At 40.2% G+C, this 19,515-nt stretch overlaps 1 protein-coding gene across 2 annotated transcripts in view; it reads right to left on the minus strand.

The window, feature by feature from the left end:
• The window catches only part of lmbrd1 (LMBR1 domain containing 1), a 74,194-nt gene that overhangs the window by 28,975 nt on the left and 25,704 nt on the right, over positions 1 to 19,515 (minus strand). For both annotated transcript variants that reach the window (XM_065959608.1, XM_065959607.1), the window contains exons 7-8: positions 12,892 to 12,965; positions 906 to 1,031 (exon numbers count right to left, since the gene is read on the minus strand). In XM_065959608.1, the coding sequence (XP_065815680.1) occupies positions 906 to 1,031; positions 12,892 to 12,965 (200 nt within the window). The remainder of the gene's footprint in view (positions 1 to 905; positions 1,032 to 12,891; positions 12,966 to 19,515) is intronic.

Consider the following 19,515-nt stretch of genomic DNA (forward strand, 5'->3'; position numbering starts at 1 on the left):
TCAATTTGACAGTAGAAGAAAATTAAACATCATGGCTACAACAAGGATTACAAGAAGGACAAATAAACATTTTTAAAAGTGATTTAAAAGAAGATACCGATGTAGCCAGTCTGAAATCCTCAGGCAGGTCGTTCCACAGCCGAGGAGCCCGAGCTGCAAATGCTCGTTCTCCTCTGGTTTTTTAAGTTTGAGGTGTTAACAGTGAGGAGGTCGCTGCCTGAGGATTTCAAACTGGACGGCATCAAATTCCAAATCATATAATAGTCCAAGAACAATGACATTTCACGGTTTCTACATTTTACATGTTGGTTTTGTTGCTTTTTTCAGTCAGCTATTGGGTTTTATTGTTTTGCAAATGATCACATTCCGCTTCTTTTTACATTTTACAGTGCAGCACAACTTTTTGGGAAATGGGGTTGTACTTACAGTCTGTGCTTTGTATTGTGCATGTCAACTTTTAATAAATAAATCAATGCAGGGGACAGAGGAGGAGGAAGGGGAGGGACATGTGCATCAGTGTTTAATGTTCAACTCTACTATTAACAACTAACAGATGACTTGTGTTTTCCTGTTTGTGCTGCCTTCATCTGAGGCATTATTTGATAAGGACAATAACAACTATCCATAATTGCACGCTGAGACAGCGAAGCATGGCAGAACGATAAGTAGGAGGGACTGCTAAGCTGGAGGCTATGCATGTGTGCCTTTCAATGAATGCATGATTACACACTAGATAATAATAAAGCGTAAAAAAGGAAACAACAAGAATTTGAATGTTTTCACAGATATAATTGCTGTTCATGTACTAATCTGTCGTCACACTGCTACTTTTTGCTCTATAAAGTCGCTCCATGACTTGTACATCATGTACGCTGCATGCTGTGTGTTCTTTACGTGAGACCAACCTTGGACTTCAGCTTCTCGATCTGGTGCTCAACATCATCAATGTCCTCGGTGTTCTCCAGGCGCTCGTACACCACGCTCCGTGTGCCTTTTATCAGATTCAAAGGCAGTACAGACATACCGTAAGCCTGCAAGAAAAGACAAAGAGCAAACCAACCATTACAGTGACACTTTATTGTCAAAGTGGGATGGCACGCGTACCCACACAATGCCTGATGACAAACACATCACAATGAGGACAACAAGTCAGAAGAACTAAGTAAACACACACAAACTGGAATCATGTATTTTCTTGGCCTCCTAGGCTGTGTCATTTCTTTTGGGTATTTCGGGGTGGGGGGTGGGGTGGGGGGGGGGGGGGGGGGGCAGAGAGAGAGAGATTAAAATGGAGGAATCTATAATTGTCCTTAGGTTTATTGGTGAACTGCTGCAACCATTTTGTGTGGATATCACTGCCTCAGATCACTCTGGTGCAATTTACAGCTTAACAGTGCCCCCATGTGACAGCACAATCCTCCATGCAGGATGTGATGAAACATTTATCAGTGGAGTTTTAGACAGAAAATCTGGGTTAAAGGAGAGGGCATCGAGGTGTCATCAATGTTGAATGACGTGACTTTAAAGCAAAACATACACTTTCCTTTCATATTAAAAGGTACAGTGTATAAATAATGAATAATATGCAGACATACAGTAAGACGTACACACACTAGATGCAGTGACAGCGATGAGGGATGGAGAGATATGTGCACAAAAGACATTTTCAGCTCTTGATGGGCTTTAGTCTCTGGAGGGGCTGTTTGAGCTTATATTAAAAACAAGAGGCATGTCTTATACGAGGAAACGCACCAATCAATATAAATCAAAATCGCAGCGATGGGCTTTCTTGCTCTCCCAGAATGCATCTCGCTTTAACTAACCTGGAGGAGCGCCATTTTACAGGGTTCATAATAAAACAAAAAAAGGTCTTCTGTGCATAGATACTGTCAGCCCTGTCAAAAAAAAAAAAAAAAAGACAATGCGCTTTTATTTCTACATTTCAACGTCACAGCCAATATCTTTGTAAAACAACTTTTACTACTTTCTGAGTGTTAGGTAGCATTAAGAGAGTCGCATGGGATAAGGAGTCAGGCTAGACTATTATTAGTCCTCCGCTGTGGATCTCAGCTAGGGGCGAATGTCGCCTCCTGCAATGAATCATGGAGCTCTTAGGGCCGGAGCATGTCCCGAATATCAAACACACTCATAAAAGGAAAACCTGTCCCTGATCCCCCGAGAAACATTTCCTTTCTCCCTCGAATGTGCAGCTACACGGGAGAAATAGAAAAAGGGCGCACACAAGAAAAAAACAGGTGTCCCTCTGCAGAAGCATACATTTACAGTTCACACGTAATCATGCATGCTCATTAAAGTTATTTTAAAAACCCCTTGTGGTCAATGAGAACGAGCTTAGAGCAGCGAGGATGTGTGTGTGTGTGTGTGTGTGTGTGTGTGTGTGTGTGTGTGTGTGTGTGTGTGTGTGTGTGTGTGTGTGTGTTAAAGGGGGAGTTAGAGGGTGAAATCATTCATAGAGTCATTTGACTGCTGAGTGGGAAGAGGGAGAGATAGGTGGACATGGGTCTCCGACACAAGCCTCCTCTTTGTTCCTTTTTCCACATGTGACCATGGAGCCAAAATGGAAGCAGGGACAGGAGCGCCCTCTACATTCTCAAAAACTTTTTCAATAAAAGAGGTCAATCCAGCGTAACATAGCAAATTAAAACTATCTCAGAATACATGTTAGCTTTTGGATTATTCCTCTCACATGAAATAACTAAAGCAATTGCATTCAAAGACGTTAAATATAACTCTACACATTCCCATTAATCCTGCAAGTTTGGCCGTACTGCCACTTCTGCAGGCTTTCCTAATTCCTTTTGATTAATAAGACAATTTGGCTGGCTGGAGAATTTAACAAGACAAGCTCCAAAAACCTGACGTAGAACAGACTTTCAGACTCTGGCACCGAATGAACTCAGTCTGACGTCACGCTTGCAGCTGAGTGAAGTAGTCTACGTTAAGGTGCAGCGAGCTGTGGGATAACTCCTCTCACTCACTCAAATAATTAGTTTATCACATAAATAACATTAGGTGGACTCATTTCTATCACCCCAAAAACATGAGAAGAAAAATCTAGTGGCCCATATGTGTAACGGGCTTATGTTTGTCTGTGCTTGGAATTGGAGGATGATCCGGGTTGATCCGGGTTATCAACTCTTTCTCCACTCAGTGTTCAGTATATATAATTCAGTTGTATTACATGTCGCCTGAAATATTTCCCATTAATCCATATCTAGAAGCTTGTGCACAGATTCATATTGATTAACTGAGATGACAAAGAGATGATGGCTAATTGCTGCATCTGCCAATTTTGGGTTGCTCTTTAGGCAGTGGTGAAAATGTTTGATTCAAAATCACATCAGTCCAGTTATTTCTTGATGTGTTTATCACATTTGTACTCAAATATAAGATAATAGTCATTACTCCTCCCATACAGCATTTTTGTTTTCATTGATTCATTGCATATTTTAATCTTTCCGAAAAAATTGCACACTGTTAAGTGCATGCCTTAATTCTTAAAGGAGCAATATCTAACTCTGACACCTAGTGTTTAAAATGAGTACTGCGGTCTAAATACAAACGTTGAAGAGCGCTGTCTCCCCCTGCCCCCTCCTCCCTAGAGTTCATGTACACACAGGTCACCATGTGGTGGACTCTGAAGCTTCAGTGTTTATCCAGCTCTGCATGGGTCTGTAAACCTTTCTGTGTTCTAACCTCTCTCCATTTTTCAAAAGCATCTCCAATATTGATCCTAGTTTGAGCACGTTTCTGCTCGTGGAGCTTATTAGAAACATGCAGAGGCTTTAAAAAGTTTGGGTAGAATCACTTCTATCTGAACCACTTCTCTTGCCCGCTTCCATCGCTACAACACCTGTTGGTTTGCTGTTTGCCTAGCAAACAGAGGGGCGTCTAAAACAGTTGTGTCAAAGTGCCTTAAAAACCGCCTACCTTCTCTGGTCCAAACAAAAACAAATCAGAATCAAAACTCAGAATACGGGCTGCTGCGTTGCTGACAGAAAACACTTCAATATAGCATGTTTCCTTAATGTCTGATGATGTAGTTAAGTCCTTTTATGATTGAATTCAGTAAATATCTTACATGTTGGACCTTTAAAAGACAAACGTTGCCAATGTAGTAGTGCTATTCAGACAGAGTAGTCTTCTCTGCTGTGTATGCTCAGAAGAGACATAAAAATAACTTTCATGTCTTGATGAGAATCCAAAAGGACTTGAGAAACATCTAAGTGGACCACTGCTGCTCTCTCTCTCTCCCCTTCTCTCTCTCCAGCAGCTTCAGGTTAAAGATATGCTTTTTTAAAAGCTTTGGTATTTTTCAATAACGATCGACAAGTAAAATAAAGTATTAAACATTTTGACAACCTCAGACTGCATCTGGCCGTCTTTACAGCAAAGTTTAAGTTACAGGATAAAAACAAGGCAAGAGCTGATGTCAAAAAGAGATTGTGTATCAGGCTGCTTAGAATGTCACGCAGCTTGATGTATAACTGCTAGCTTGTTAAAAGCTTCCTGTTGTTAGAGTTAGCACACCAGTCTCTACGGGAGTCAGCCATGATTGTCAGAGTCCATCCCTCTTAGACCAAGACAACAGGAAGAGAGACGGATGCATTTCACTTCAGTCATTATGCTATTTTTTTACCCTCTTTGTTCAGTCATCAGAAAACAAAATAAGGGTCTGATTTTGTGAAAAAGTTAGATGCTTGTATTTTTGCTTTTTCATTCACCCATTTATAATAATCCATTGTTTTGCTTTGTTTTTATTCATCTTTATTCTTTGTTCTTGTGATACTGGTAAAAGTACTGCTCTGGCCAATACAGAAAGATTCAGATTAAAGCAACTATTGTTCGACTTTGGTTCGAGTTTAACAATTTGCTCCAACCAGAGAAAATTAACGTTTCTGGAAAAAATAAGGATGTCCAGATGACTTCAAGAGTCTCACATGAGATATTAAGAAACAGGCTCATTCAGATATCTAATCTTGTGTTACCTGCAAGAGTTCAGTTTTATTTAAATACTGGTCATTTAAAATATTTAGTTTAGACTATACTAGAACACACTGAGATGGTCGTAGTGCAGGGGTTAGGAGGCCTTTATCAGGCTCATTAACACACAAGGGCTCCATGGGAAATTGTGTTCATACAGTTAACAGATTACTCTCTATTCTATGAAGTATCATCTTTTTTTACACCTGCACTCCTGATAATTGTCTGTTCTGGAGTCGTTTTTTGACACATGCACTTCACAGCGGGAGACCTTCCCTGTTGGACACGAGGGGAGGGAGTATGTGTAGTTGGATATATTCACATAATCGATGAACAAGCGGTATAACTCACTGTAACCACTCACTCACGCTTCCTGAATGTTTCCTGCTGCTTTCTCACCTTGACTTCACTCCCACAATTTCCTCGAGGGCTAGCAGGAAAAATCTACCATTTACGTTCACACGTGAAGCTTATCCTGAAAGATTTGGGGACATTTTCAGGAAACAACGTATTGTTTATTTTCACCCCTTAACATGTCCTCCTCAGACTTAGCTAACGCTGTGTGTTAACATCGTTCAATTTGACAAGGCTTCCTAATCATTACAATCATACACTGCTGGAGTGATGACCCAGACTTTCTCTAAGTTTGTTGTAAAGACTTCTTGGCTGTAATCCATGGCTTTAAAGGTCACTTTTAAAATATAACCGCAAAGGGCATGACACCAAAAACTTGAAAAACAAGGCCACATATTATTCACACAGCTCCTTTAACTTGATTTATACAGTTTTAGTGTGAATCTGTGTTGATACTCTTTTCATCCAGTATTGCAAGAATAGAAAACTATTTCACAATGAACACATTAGAATTCAACGAATGAAAAGCAGAAACAGAAGGTCACCGGCGCTGACAGCCTGAGTTCTAACTTCTTATAAAGGTGTTCTGAGTCTTGTACCTGACCTCTTTTTTAAAGCTTTTCAAACCCTTTTAAAACCAAGTTCATTTCCGATGCTATGATTTATATTGTGTCCTTGATACTCGAACGGGGAACACTTGGTGATTTTTGCTTGACTTATGCTGCTTTCACACTTACACAACATGCCTGAGAGACTCCAGAAGGTTTTTTGGGGATGATTTGTATGTGTGAATGCAAACAGCCGAATTTGTGACAGACTTTATCCAGAGTTTTTCCTGCCAGCCCCCTGGTATTATTTCCACATGAAATCGCTTTAGAGAACGCAGCAGGAGTTTATCAGGAGAAATCACCTCCAGCCAGTGGGAGGGGGTGGTGACGTTTATTACCTACAATCGGTGCACGACCATGGACTGTATGCACACGTCCAGTACGATCTCCTGGTGTGTAATCAAACTGCTGTTTTATGGTAAATGGACTTGAGCTTATATAGTTCTTTCCTAGTCTTCTGACAACTCCAACCGCAAGTCACATCTACCCATTCACACCCTGATGGCAGAGGCTGCTATGTAGTGAGACCATCAGAAGTAACTAATCCCATTCTTGTGCATTCATATGCCACCGACGAAGCAGCGGGAGCAACTCAGGTTTAAGTGTCTTGCCCAAGGACACATCAGACATGTAGCTGCAGGAGCTGGGGATCGAACCCCTAACCTTCTGGTAGAGAGACGACGACTCTAGAAATATTAAAAATGGCCCCTGGAATTGACAGTTCATGTATTTTCCATAAAAAGAAAAAAAAGGCTCTGCCAAACCTGCCTCCACTCACTGACGAGAGTGTTCACTTCGGCTCGTCACTTTTCCCATGCTAATGTTTGTTATAGAAAAAGGAATCCAGATAAGGATGCAGAAGGAGGCACCTGTGTTCAGCAATCTTGAATGAATTTCAAGATTGAATTTAAATTTGATGGCCCAATCAACTTTTATGGGGCCTCTTCACAATCAACAGGACAACCAGAGACCATCGAGGCTGAGCAGATACCTCAAATAAAGATCTAAATCTCACACACGTAGATAACAGTTGCGATCTACCTTATCTGACATACCAGGTTTACCACAAGCTACTTTATCCAAATCCTAGTCGTCCTTCCTCGAATGATAAATCACTGCGATGTAAAAGGAAAGTATCACAGGAGAATATGACTCCTGAAATGTCCATGATGCCATCTGCCAAATGAAAAGATGAACAACTTTGTTGTAAATGTTGAAAGAAACACTCCCCTCTGTCTGTACAGCATTAAATCAAGGTTTTTTTTACCGACAAAAGATCTTTAGCTGAATAGAAATGTCTGCAGAGCAATTTAATCAGACATCTTACAAGTTTAATTTTGGCTTCTTATCAAGTTCATCACCTAATAAGCATTAATTCATATCACGTGATGTGATCTGCAGCCATTTATCATTCGGAGCAAAAGCAGCTGAAGTGAAATTACTAGCCTAGCTGAATGTCTGATAAATGGCTAACTATTAATTATATTAAGAAACAAAGTTTAGAAAATCTATGTATTGTACCAATCTGTTTGAAAGAGCTTCACTTGAGGACCCAATGTCATATTCACACATACATGCTGTGAAATGCTCACACTGGAAACCTGCTGTGGTTATAAAGGGCTGCGCTGCATAAATAGCAGGCTTTTATCGACACAGTTCTGAAAAGACAGGATTGGATTTTTCCTAAACAATGAACATCTAAAATATGCCAAGATTGGACCCCCCTCGCAACAAGTCTAGTGAAGGGGACAGGAACAGATATAGTTATTTTTTGGGGCTTTTTGCCATTATTGGATAGGACAGCTTAAGAGAGATAGAGGGAAGGGTCGGATTTGAACCCACAGGCACTGCGACAAGGCTTTAAACGCTTGGCTACTGGCACTCCCGCCTAGTGCAGGATTTTTTTTAAAGTCATGTATTATGCAAAATTCACTTCAAGAGGTTTTACTAACACTAATATTTGGCCCTAGTTGTCTACAAAACCCCAAATTATGAGAAAAGGCTAATCTCTACGTCTTTTGCCTGCTTCCCTTTTCAGAAAATCTGTGCTCAAACAGGCCGTTTGGAGATTTTCCGTTCATGACATCACAAAGGGCAGTAACCCCTCCCCCCACGTGGGAGACCCTCCCACAGCTAGGTGTTTGTTCTGCCCTCTGAGTCTGCCTTCTCATCGTAAACAATAGGACATGGAGCGAGAAAGCCCAAGCAACCCGAGCCCTTCGAGAGAAGAGGCGTGGTCAGACACAGCTCATTTACATTTAAAGGTACAGGCACAGAAACTGCCTGTTCTGAGCAGGGCTGAAATAGAGGAGTTTATAGACATGATCAAATACAGGATCAGAGTGGATTTAGAACAAGAAACTTCACACACATGTTTTGGGGAGGTCTGAGACTTATTTACACTTGATGAAAAGGAGGAGACTATTCTACCTTTAAGGCATAGACAGAACATGTAAAAGAAAGACTGATTTTAAGGTCTGATTGCAGACTTTAAATTCTTCTATAGCGCATCTTAAATGGCAAGACACTGAAAGCCATTAAAATAGTTCTTTACTTCAAAATTTCACATAAGAGGTATTAAGTTGGGCAAGATATCTAAATTATACAAACATAAATTTGTTATATAAGAAAGAAATCAAACAATGATTAAAGAATAGAGAACTCTAAAGTAAATATTAGTGACTTCAGGTTGATTCACTCAGAGACCGAAACCTCCCCAGGTCAATCTGAAGGTCTGTGATTAGATAAACAGACATTAATCTTCTGAACTTTAGCTCTACATCAGCACCTTATGGCTGGCAATTTAAGAGCAGAGAAAGGCAGAGCCACAGGAGACAGAGCCATGAGAGTCATAAGTCAATATGCTCGACAAGCTTCTCATGATGTATGAGCTTTCAGGTCGGCCTGATCCGTCTCATGTCATTACTGCTGGGTACATTCAAACATGGGGCTGAGAGTTCATACATGAAAAGAAATTGTGCAAACATTCATGTTAATTTAAGTAAGAAATTGATTTGCATTATTGGATAAAATATTCAGATTTAAAGGATCTTGGAATAAAAAGTGTCCATAACTTTCATCTACAATCCAATGCACACATACCGGTAGATAGAATGTGATATAACCTGCATAAATTTCTTAAAGGTACAGTCTCTTCTTGGTACACAAAGTGAAGCCCGAACCAAACCGTGATTCAAGACACGAGGGTCTTTCTCAAACCACTCCCGACACAGGTCCACTCTGTTTACACGCTCATGTGGAGGGTCCGCCACGTTGAGTGCCGTCCAAAACCTCTGAGCGTGGAGTGGGAGTCGGTTGCTTGCTAAACCCTCAAACAGAGTCGGCATCAATGCTGGCTTACTGATCAGGTGTAACACTGTTTATTGTTCGTAAAGGAAGACACTCCAATCATCAAAGTTACCTGTTATCATTGTGACGGCCCTCTGGACTGTGAGGTTGTCTCTTCTCTTTTGGGTTGCAACATGTAATTAGTAAGCGTGGCTGCCAAATCAGCCTGACTGAGAAAAGCAGTAAAGCTGACACCTCAGTCTGCTCAGAGAGCTTTTCTGCATGCACCTTGTTTGGTAACCTTGTCTTTCTTCTCCATCAAACACATTCACGATTTACTTTTCACACTTCCAAGTTCCTCTATTAACTTGGTTTAAAAATATGACATTATATCTGTGTTTTTTTAAAAGCTGTGGTTCTTTTTGAAAAGTGAAGAAGTATTGAAAAGTAAGGAAGTATTGAAAATTTGACAACCTAAGTGACTTTTAAATATTTTACCGGTAAAACCTTTTAAATATTATTTGCTAAAGGCTGGTTTAGTTTATCAGAAAGGCTAAGAGACTGAAACCAAACTTTGTCAAACCAGAAGACATTTGTAATCACAGAAGAAGTCCATGCTTAATTTTGGTTGGCGTGAGAAGTATAAAGTTCTAAAGCCTTAGAAAGCCATTAAAAGAAATAACAATCCACTTTGTACTAATTGTAAGTGCACTGGGCTGCAGTGTTTTATACAGTTTACATCCACAGTAGTTTGGGTTTAGGGAAGGTGCCTAGCTCTGCACAAAGATAAATAATAAATAAGTAAAAGTTTCAAGGAAGCAGCTCCACTGCCAATGGAAAAACATCACTCAGGTTCCATTAAAAGTGAATCAGTCTAAATATTAACACAGGAAAGAATGATGAATACCATAATTTTTTGGAAATACAGAGTAGGCTAGTACCAAGAAGGGCACTGCTGCTTGAAGATAGGAGAAAAGAGAGGGAAATTAAAGTAGATGAAAGAATGAAAAGAGAGATAAAAAAAATAGCCTCTGCATATGTTGTCTGTGAGAATTAAAAAGGGAGTGGCAGCTGCTGTTGTTGCCCAAAGGCCCGATTTCTTTGATTGACTTCATCAAAACAAGGAACATCAAAAACAAAGGCTCGCTGGGAGATTTGATTCCCATAGGGCATCCACACAGTCAAAAACAACATGGGGTCACTGCAAATGTGAGCATGTTTCCATCCTGATGTGCTAGATAATTATCCGCTCTTTAGAGAAATTGGAGAAAACAAAGTGGGAGAACAGTTGGTGAAATTCCAGCCGAGATAAATGATATGTCCTTAAGGGAGATTAGTTCTACAAGTATCTCGACCAGGTTGTGTATTATTCATTAGGAGCTCCACATTCAATGTTTGAGTAATTTGTCAAATAGGCCTCTTTAAGCTATACAGACGCTGGATAGATTGGGGTTGCCTGTCACCTCTCCTCTTATTTCCTGGGTTGATACCCTTGAATTTGTAAGAAAAACTGTTTTCCCCCAGCAGGCGCTACTTTGTGTTACTCCCACCCTGACACCACCGCCACCACCCTCGGGGAATATTCACAGTCTAGTTACCAAGATAACAGCGAAGAAAAATGGACAGCATTAACAAATACAGCACAGTCCATTTTGTTTTTGATCGGGGTAAGAATGAAAAAAACCGAATCAAAGCACAGGCGTATATTAATGGACACCGTAGCCGATCTATATAAATAAATAGGGAGCACATAAGTGGTTGATAAGCCGGTGAAAGGTGCACATAGATCATGTAAATTTCTCGGGTGAAAGACAGCAGCCTGGGCAATTTTTAAAATCACAAGGCATTGCTAATCCCGAAAGGCCACTCCATCACAATAAACGTCTTTAACAAGACAATGTGACACCATTTGTCCAACAAACCCTGCAGCTCCAAAAACATTTAACAAAAACACGAATGATAAGCTGGGACATTCAGTATTAGGATCATGTTAGTTAAATCTAACATATTAAGGGTAACCTATGTAGTCTTGTTAAGTGTTATGTCCTATACTGTTGATGGGGGACAGGGGGCGCCCTATGGTGCTGTAAGTGATGGTTATCACTGTACTATGTGTTGGAACAAGAGTTCCAGTGAAGTACGTGATCATGAACAGTCTCCGTGGTAATTATTGAGCTAACAGTCTTCCTTCATGACTAAAATCATTGTATACTTTACCCTGTTTCCAAAATACTTAAAAGTTTTGCATTAAATACAAAATGTGATGATTGCCTTCACTACTGTTGCCATCATCTGCCCAGGGACAACAGATGGAAATTAGCTAGTTAGCTAAATCTGGTACAAAACATCTCTTCTCTTCCGAGACAATTTTTTTCTTACACCCTCCCTGATTCAAATAAACTAATAAACTTAACTAAACTAAATTTTAAAAACACTAAAACCCCATATTTAGTTGAAAATCACACAAAGACGACAAGTATTATCTCGAGACGCTTTACTAAAGAGCATATGTGATAAGACGCAGGAAGGATTTCTCCTTTTTATTCCTCGCGTTCCTGTTGTCCACACTTCCTTGAGGTGGAGGTATCTCGTCATTATGTGGGAAAACACTGCTCTGGGATGATGACATTTCTCAGTTTCAACATCTATATTGTCTTTGTGCTATTCTCAATTAATCCTGTTGTTTTACAAATCATCACAATCTGGTTTTATTTACATTTTACACAACATTTATTTACATTTTACACAACATCCTAACTTTTTTAGGAAACAGGGTTGTCTATGTCTCCATAAGCAAAGGTACTCTGGTAGGGATAGTTTAGATTTATTTATTTTTTTACCAGAGTGCACGGAGAGATAGTTTTCACAGAGGGAGACAGAGCAGCAGAGGGAGGGAAAACTTCTGTTGATGTTTGGTAAGGTCTCACATCTATTTATTTAAAGCTATCTCTCCTGATGTTGGGATACAGCAGTTCTCTTCTGCAAGTGTCTCTCTGGCTTATTTTGTGTGTGTGTGGGGGGGGGGGGGGGCTTCTGCTTTCTCAGGGTTGCATGAGGAGTGTTGATGTTTATTTTCAGTGCGGCTAGCCAAAGCTGTCTAAGACCAAAATAGCTCAACAGAGCGCGGTGAAATCTATACAGTGACCAGGACGCTTTGAGTTTGAACAGTTTTGAAAAACTCAAGCACGCCGCATCTTTGAAATCTATATAAAAGAGACGTTTGAAGTTAGTTTAGCTCGGGAAAAACAGAGCCAAAGGGAAGGAAAGGAAAGTGTCTGATGGCAGGTTGAGGTGGTGAAAAAAATCACAACATAGCGTACATAAAACTGATATTGATTTTTTTGGGGTGAGATAAAGTAGCTATGAATATCCTACAAACCCCATCCACAGTGCTACATAACAGCTTATCCATTTGCCTTTTCCAAAAGGGGGATTGCTAACCGCCATTTAATAAAGAGAATACACTGACTTTTGACATAAAAGCCCAAATCAATAAATGTGAACTATCCCTTTAAGCTACTGGCCTGGCTACATTTGGACATCATCCGGTTGGAAGGAATGCTTTAATTACCGTGAAGGTGATGCTCCAATGAGCACATGAAACAACATCGAGCACTTGTCTCAGGTCCCAACTCACCGTGTAAGTGATCACAGCCAACATGCCAATCAAGGTCAAGGTGCTGATGGAGAAAGACAGAGCAGGTAGACCATCTGTGGGTGGAAAGACAGGACAGCGGTTAGAGATTCAACCCCAGCCTCTGAAAGAAAATAAATCACTGGACTCTTTGCCACTTGTGCAACCTATCAAGAGCCTACTTTCTGTGAGCACTTTGATGATATTTAAGTCAGCTGTTTGTGGTTCAGCGTCAACAGCGTCAGAAAAACATGTCTCCAGCATTCAAGCAATTTGGCCGCTGCTGTATGACTCATCTTAATATCCTTGATTTTCCTAAGGTTCTTCTGAAATTACCATGTAACCATGGACAATCATCTGCAAAAGGATCTTAAGTAATGTAATTTTGGTACACTCTAAATCCCCCCTGCTGAGTGGTTCATATAATTCAAAAGGTACAAAAGTGCTGAGATTCTTAGAAACTCAAATAACTGTAACACACAGAACCTAAACTACTGTGAAAAAACGGAAGCTGGTGGAAAAGCAGGAACTGAATCAGGAAATATATTTGCAGTAGATGTTGTCTACTGTTACTCAGTCAGCCAACTTTGGGATGGGAGATTCATTTGCTTCAGTTGGATGTTAACTTGTCTGAGGCTACATTCACGCTCCAGTAATAAGTGACCTAAATTAGAAAAAAAAATTTGCTCATATGTGACCATTATCAGATTTATCAGACAGTTTGAACAGCACAAGGAGCAGCATGGAATCTGATCTTTTGAAATCAAGTTTGGGCCACCTTCAAAAGCAGTCGTAATTCAGATGCATGTTGGATGTTTTTCAATGTGACCTTAACTGAAAAGTAAGGTGAGAATGCATGCAACTTTATCACTTTTCAGTTTTCAGAGTGCGATTCTTCAACAGCACCGTAATGAAGCTCTGTTGTTATTATGTCTTCATGCATCAATATTTATTCTGAAAGGCAGCGTATTATTTCTTTGGATTCTGCCGGTGTAAAGGAGTCAATTGAAGTATTTTTGACATCAAAAGAGCCCAGACCTCCAACTGTGGAGAGGCTGAAGCACAAGAGTTTCTCTGAAGACGTTACACAGGTGGGATCACTTTTTCTACCCAGTACGCCTCATAGACATTCATAGTGAAGGCGAGACGTCACCGGGGCGTAAATATGGCGCCTTGAATGGCAGTCTGAGAAGAGCGACTGACGTCACTCATCACAGTTGAGAGATGATTACTGACAGCTGCAGTCTAAGGTATCCCTTAACGTCCTGAAATTTTGGAAAAAATCTCTGTCTGTGGGGCGCCGGTAGCCTTGTGGTTAGTGAGCACGCCCCATGTATGGAGGATATAGTCCTCGGGTGGCCCAGGTTCAAATCCGAGCTGTGTCTCCTTTCCAGCATGTCGTTCCCCACTCTCTCTCTCTCTCTCTCTCTCTCTTCCTTATTTCTGACTCTATCCACTGTCTGAATCTATCCCTCAATAAAGACATTAAAAAAGCCCCAAAAAATGACTTCCTGATCAAACCACTTCTGGCTGCACATTGTGCCTCCACGCCCACCTCCATAATGACATTGCAGCCATTGCTCAACTGAAAGCCATTATTAAATCTTTGACACTCTTTCTCCTCCTCACTATCATCAGCTCAAAGATTTGTTGACTTTCACTGCACATCAATTTAAGAAGTATGGTGAACAGCTAAACAAAAAAAAAACCTGATCTGAGCAATAAATTCTAATTGACTAGAGGAGCCATTCAATCATCCTAAGAAAATGTGACATTGTTTCTAAAAACAAAATACTGAGGGTAAGCTTTAAGCGGCACTCTGTCGATTGAGTAAATACTTTTGTTTAACTTTAATTTGGACCACCATTCAGCCTGCGAAAAGAGAGGTAAGATGTCTTGAGTGGTAACAGAAAAAGCTTTTTCAAGTGTGAGACATCATTTGAATGATGTCAGCGTGATGTTATAAGGGATATAGCAGTTTGGGTTTAAAGATTACACATTTTAATTAGAGAACCTGCATCAAAACACTGGGAATCATTTTTGGAAAAAGTGTGAATGCATAAGCTAAGAAGAGTATGCAAAGACACTTTTAAGGCAGTTGTGCAATGGGTATATCCAGCCTTTTAGGAGCATTCACAAATCCCCTGAAAATGTCCCTGAATTTTAGGGTTGAGATTCATGTGTGAAAGCAAACAGCTGAATATTTCAACCCGACTCCAGTTTGTATGAAAATTCACCAGGAGCTGGCGATGGTGCTAGTGAGCTACCAATGCACCAAATGTAGCTGCATCGTACTCTGTACTGATTATAAGCATGTTCTTCACTACTCCTTTGTTGATACTGTGAATACTTCCAATCATATTGTACATAGCGTTTAATTAAAGGAACAAACTTTCATCAAAGCATTTGAGTCTGTTGCTTCTTTCACCATTTCTGCATCGTCCTTTTTTATGTCCTGCCTCATGAGACCCCCTCACTCCTTTCTACCAGGGAAAGTCTCCCCGTGAGGTGCATATAGTATATGAATGGGAAAATGTCTGGGGCAGCCTGTCCTGAAATATTCTAGACATTTTCAGGAGGGCTTGTCTGAAAAAGGCGAGTGTTTCTTGTTATCCTCTGTTTATCTTTTGATTGTTCTTTTATGAGCATCAATATAAGTGGAGTTTCACTATAACTGGAGTTTCAATATTGCATACCTCTGTACATGGCTAGCCACTACAAAGTAAGTTGATATGTTCTGACTCTTTCAATGTCGTGATTGTAATTCTGAAGGCCAAGGAATTGTTAGAGAAACACGTCACCTCAAACAGAATAACAAAAGTCAAGCTGAGAGAAAGTTTATAATTGATAGTTTTGACCGTATACTCCTGATTCAAAGAGCATAGCTGATATTGAACTACAGGGCTGTGTCTCTGTGCTTATTTTATTAAAGTGAAAAATCAGGGAATTCATTTCCATGACGACACATCAGAAGAAAGTTAACACAAGGACAAAACGCATTATGTTGGCTTCCAGATACTCTTCTTTTAATATCTGCATTTAATTAATGCATGGTAGCAAAGTCTTCCTCTGGCGTCACATCTGGTCACCATTTTTTTTTTTGTCCTTTTTTGTCATTTAAAACATTGATCACGATCAGTTGTTTAACAGCTGGATCCTTCAATATATGAGAGTTGAGTTGATGGGTGTCACCTTTGATTGAGGCAGAAAAGGGACCACCCATCAGGCAAGGGCACCAGTAGGTGTCACACCAGCTGTCAGAGCTGGAGTTAGAAGACAGGGATTGATGAAGAGACTGATTGCCTCCCTCCCCTGTCAAGATCCCACCTGCTATAGGGTTCTAGGTAAGACGCTACACAGTCGCCCCTTTGTAAGTATCCCACATCCTCTCAGCAGCCGCTTCACGGTGCCCGGCCCACCTGTCGTCATGAGCATAGGTGGCTCTCTGTTTGCCTTTCTCCTTGACAGTGGCATTTGATGGGGGATATTAAGTCAGCATTCAGTGCATGAATAATACGCCCTGTTTAGAACATTTATCACTTTCTTTTAGAGGCATTTCACAAGCAGCAGGACAAAGAGGTGGAAAATGGAGATCAATTATATGCTCGCTCCCTATTGTATTATATGTAAAAGAGAAAACTTTGAAGTCTGACAGCTGGGCTGAACATTAACATTTGAATGCATGTTTCTCATTCCCCGAGTGTTTCATTGTGATTTTGCCGTCTTTGTTTAGTGGTGAGCAAGGTAAAATATACAATGGCTGCATGTTTTGCATGGAGAACATTGCTTTCATGAACTCTACACAATGCAGAGGGTAGATGTTTGCTGCCACTCTTCTCGGTTTCAGGAGGAGATTTTCCGGGGATTTAGCAGAGGGAATATAGTCTTTTATCACTGGTGCTTACACATCTGTACAGCTTTGATTTCCAGAAGCAAAGGAATGGGCGAGCTCTTATCTCAGGCTGCATATACCAGGTTTATGAGCATGCATGAAACTTGTACAGAGAGGTGTTTCTCAAGAGTGCCTTTAGCCTAAAAAACTGACTTCTGTGGAAGGAAAGAATCATCGAAGCTGTATAGGTGGATGGATGGGATATGGGATACTTCTGGTACTGCTAAGCAACACATTAGCCTTAACCTAACAGCAGAGTTGGGATGGTTTATTGTGAACATCTTGGTTGTTTTTTTTTTCTGGAATTGGTCGGGGAAAGAAGGAAACCCATATGATTTGGGGAATGGGCTGGCAGTGTAGTTTCAAAATATTTTGGATTAGTTGTAACTTTAATCCAACAGTAAAGGGACAACATGTTAATACAGATAAAGTATGATCGTATTGGGCGAATTGCAGAACATTAAAGAAGTAAGAAGGGAATCCCAGGGTAACTTGCTATACGATACAATACATGGGCCAAGATAATGATAATATCACAATACAGTAATTCTACAATAATTGATAAATTGCAAGATAATCATTTTGTGACACATCAGTATATATCGGAATAACTGAAGAATACAAAATACTCCTAAAAAGGTAAAGTGAAGCATTTCTGTTCACATTATCCTCGTCCTCCTCAGCTATTCATTTATATCTTTAATTAAAAAGCTGATAAACTATCATTTTTAGAAGTCTGGGGGAATCGAATGACTGACATTTCATAGCTGCTCTTAAAGGCAGTGTGACAAAGTCCTTTCATGTCACATTAAAAACAACACTGAATATGTATTCAAATACTGTAAGTGGTATCTTATGTATGAGTTGGTCTCATTAAATGATTTCAATATTTCCTCTTAGAGTGTTTAAAGAGTAACTAAACCCTAAAACCACTTTTTTCAACTCTAAACCTCTGTATCTGAGTATTAAGTAGTGTTATGGATCAATCCAAGTCTCCATATTTGAGTACAAAGTATTGAAATTTGAAATATTATGTGAGAAATGTGCAGAGTGTCTGCCCTGTACAGCATGACGTAGGAGTACAGCCCCACGTCACCAAACCTATAAAAGCCTCGTCACCCGACTTGGCGAACTGGGGACTAAAGTGTGTGTGTGTGTGTGTGTGTGTGTGTATTTGTGTGTGTGGGGCAAACATTGTATCATGTTGCGACTGATAACGGCGCTAAGCAGTGAGTGGGCGTGTCTTGTTTCTCTACATACTCAGTAGAAATGCACAAAGAGAAAGACCAACAAAGAGGAAATAAATTTAGAAATGTAATTACGTATCGCAAGAAACAAAGAAAACCTGAAGGTCTTGACGTCCAAAAGCAAAACAATGGAGGCCGTGATTTGTGCTCAAAACTTAAAAAGAAAGCTGTTTGTTCTGATCTGCTGTTTACAGCACAAGTGCTTCCTACTTTCAGCTACTCAAAGTTAAATTATAGCAGCATTACAATGAGCTTAAAAGCACAGACTGATTTGCACAAACCCAGATAATTTCCTGTCTCCTTGTAATTATATCCTATGGACGCTACACATCTCAAAAAGTTGATTGCCAAATTATCAGTTTTCAGTCGTTCTTTTCAAAGACACACGCATCGTATACTAAGAGGGGTGACGAGGGTGAAATGCAAAGTTAAAATGTTAGCTTTTGTTAAGTTTTCCTCATACCCTCTGATTTGTGCACACGTGTCAGATTTAGTTTAAATGTTCTTTTTTTTAGTGATCAGTTAGGAGTTAGGAAGGAAAGGTTAAAAGTTAGAAATCTTTCCTGAGTTCTCTTCCTTGTATAAGTTGGACTCCCACACACACACTCTCGTTGAGGCATGGCCAAAATTACAAAATTGCAATGTGTGGTCCTGAATACCAACTGTAATAGCTACTGCTCTGGGGTTCATTCAGGCATTATTTGAATATTGGAGCATATGTAATGTTGGAGCCATTAAGGATGTAGTGGCTTTAATGAACAGCCATTGCAAAGCAGTCAGGGGTTATGTGGCGAAAGTGCCTTTCCTTTACACAATTAACCTCCCATCTGGAGAGGGAAGAGACGGGGAATTACAAAAGGGATGATCTTCACATTTCCTCCTCAGCAGCCGAGCAATTTGCCCCCCTGTGCCGGGGAAGGAAGGTTAGGGAGAGCATGTAGGGGTCCACTATCGTGAAGAGAGGCAGATGGTTTAACTTCCTCCTTGATCCCCAGATGGCAAAAGGCCAGAAGACTGTTAAGAGTCCTTATTGGGCAAAGCGTCTGCACAAGCTTCAGAATAAGCACAGACAATACTCTGCTCAACAAGTGAAGATGCTTATTTAAATGGTTAAATCCTACTTATTGCTCATTGATATTCAGTATATAAAGCCTTTTTTCTGAAATATCGGTACATGGAAATGTAAGGATGATTCAACAACATTAATGGCCAGTAATATCTCGGCAAATCATGTTCATGTCTCAGCACTCTCTATGACATCAATACAGAGATCTGGATCTATGAGAGGCCACAAGACTGCCTCGCCTACCTCCAGGCCAATCAAATCAAGGCAGATGTTAAATTTAATGCAGGTAAAATTAAAGGATTACTGGGTCAGCTCTGTGATGAAAATGTAATGTTCATACTGTCTGGGAACATTTCTGAGAAATTTGCCATCCTGCATCAATTTAGAGAGTTATTATTATTATTGGGGTGAGACTGAATATC

This window comes from Labrus bergylta, chromosome 10, assembly GCF_963930695.1.
Source record: "Labrus bergylta chromosome 10, fLabBer1.1, whole genome shotgun sequence".
In the NCBI taxonomy this organism is placed as follows: domain Eukaryota; kingdom Metazoa; phylum Chordata; class Actinopteri; order Labriformes; family Labridae; genus Labrus; species Labrus bergylta.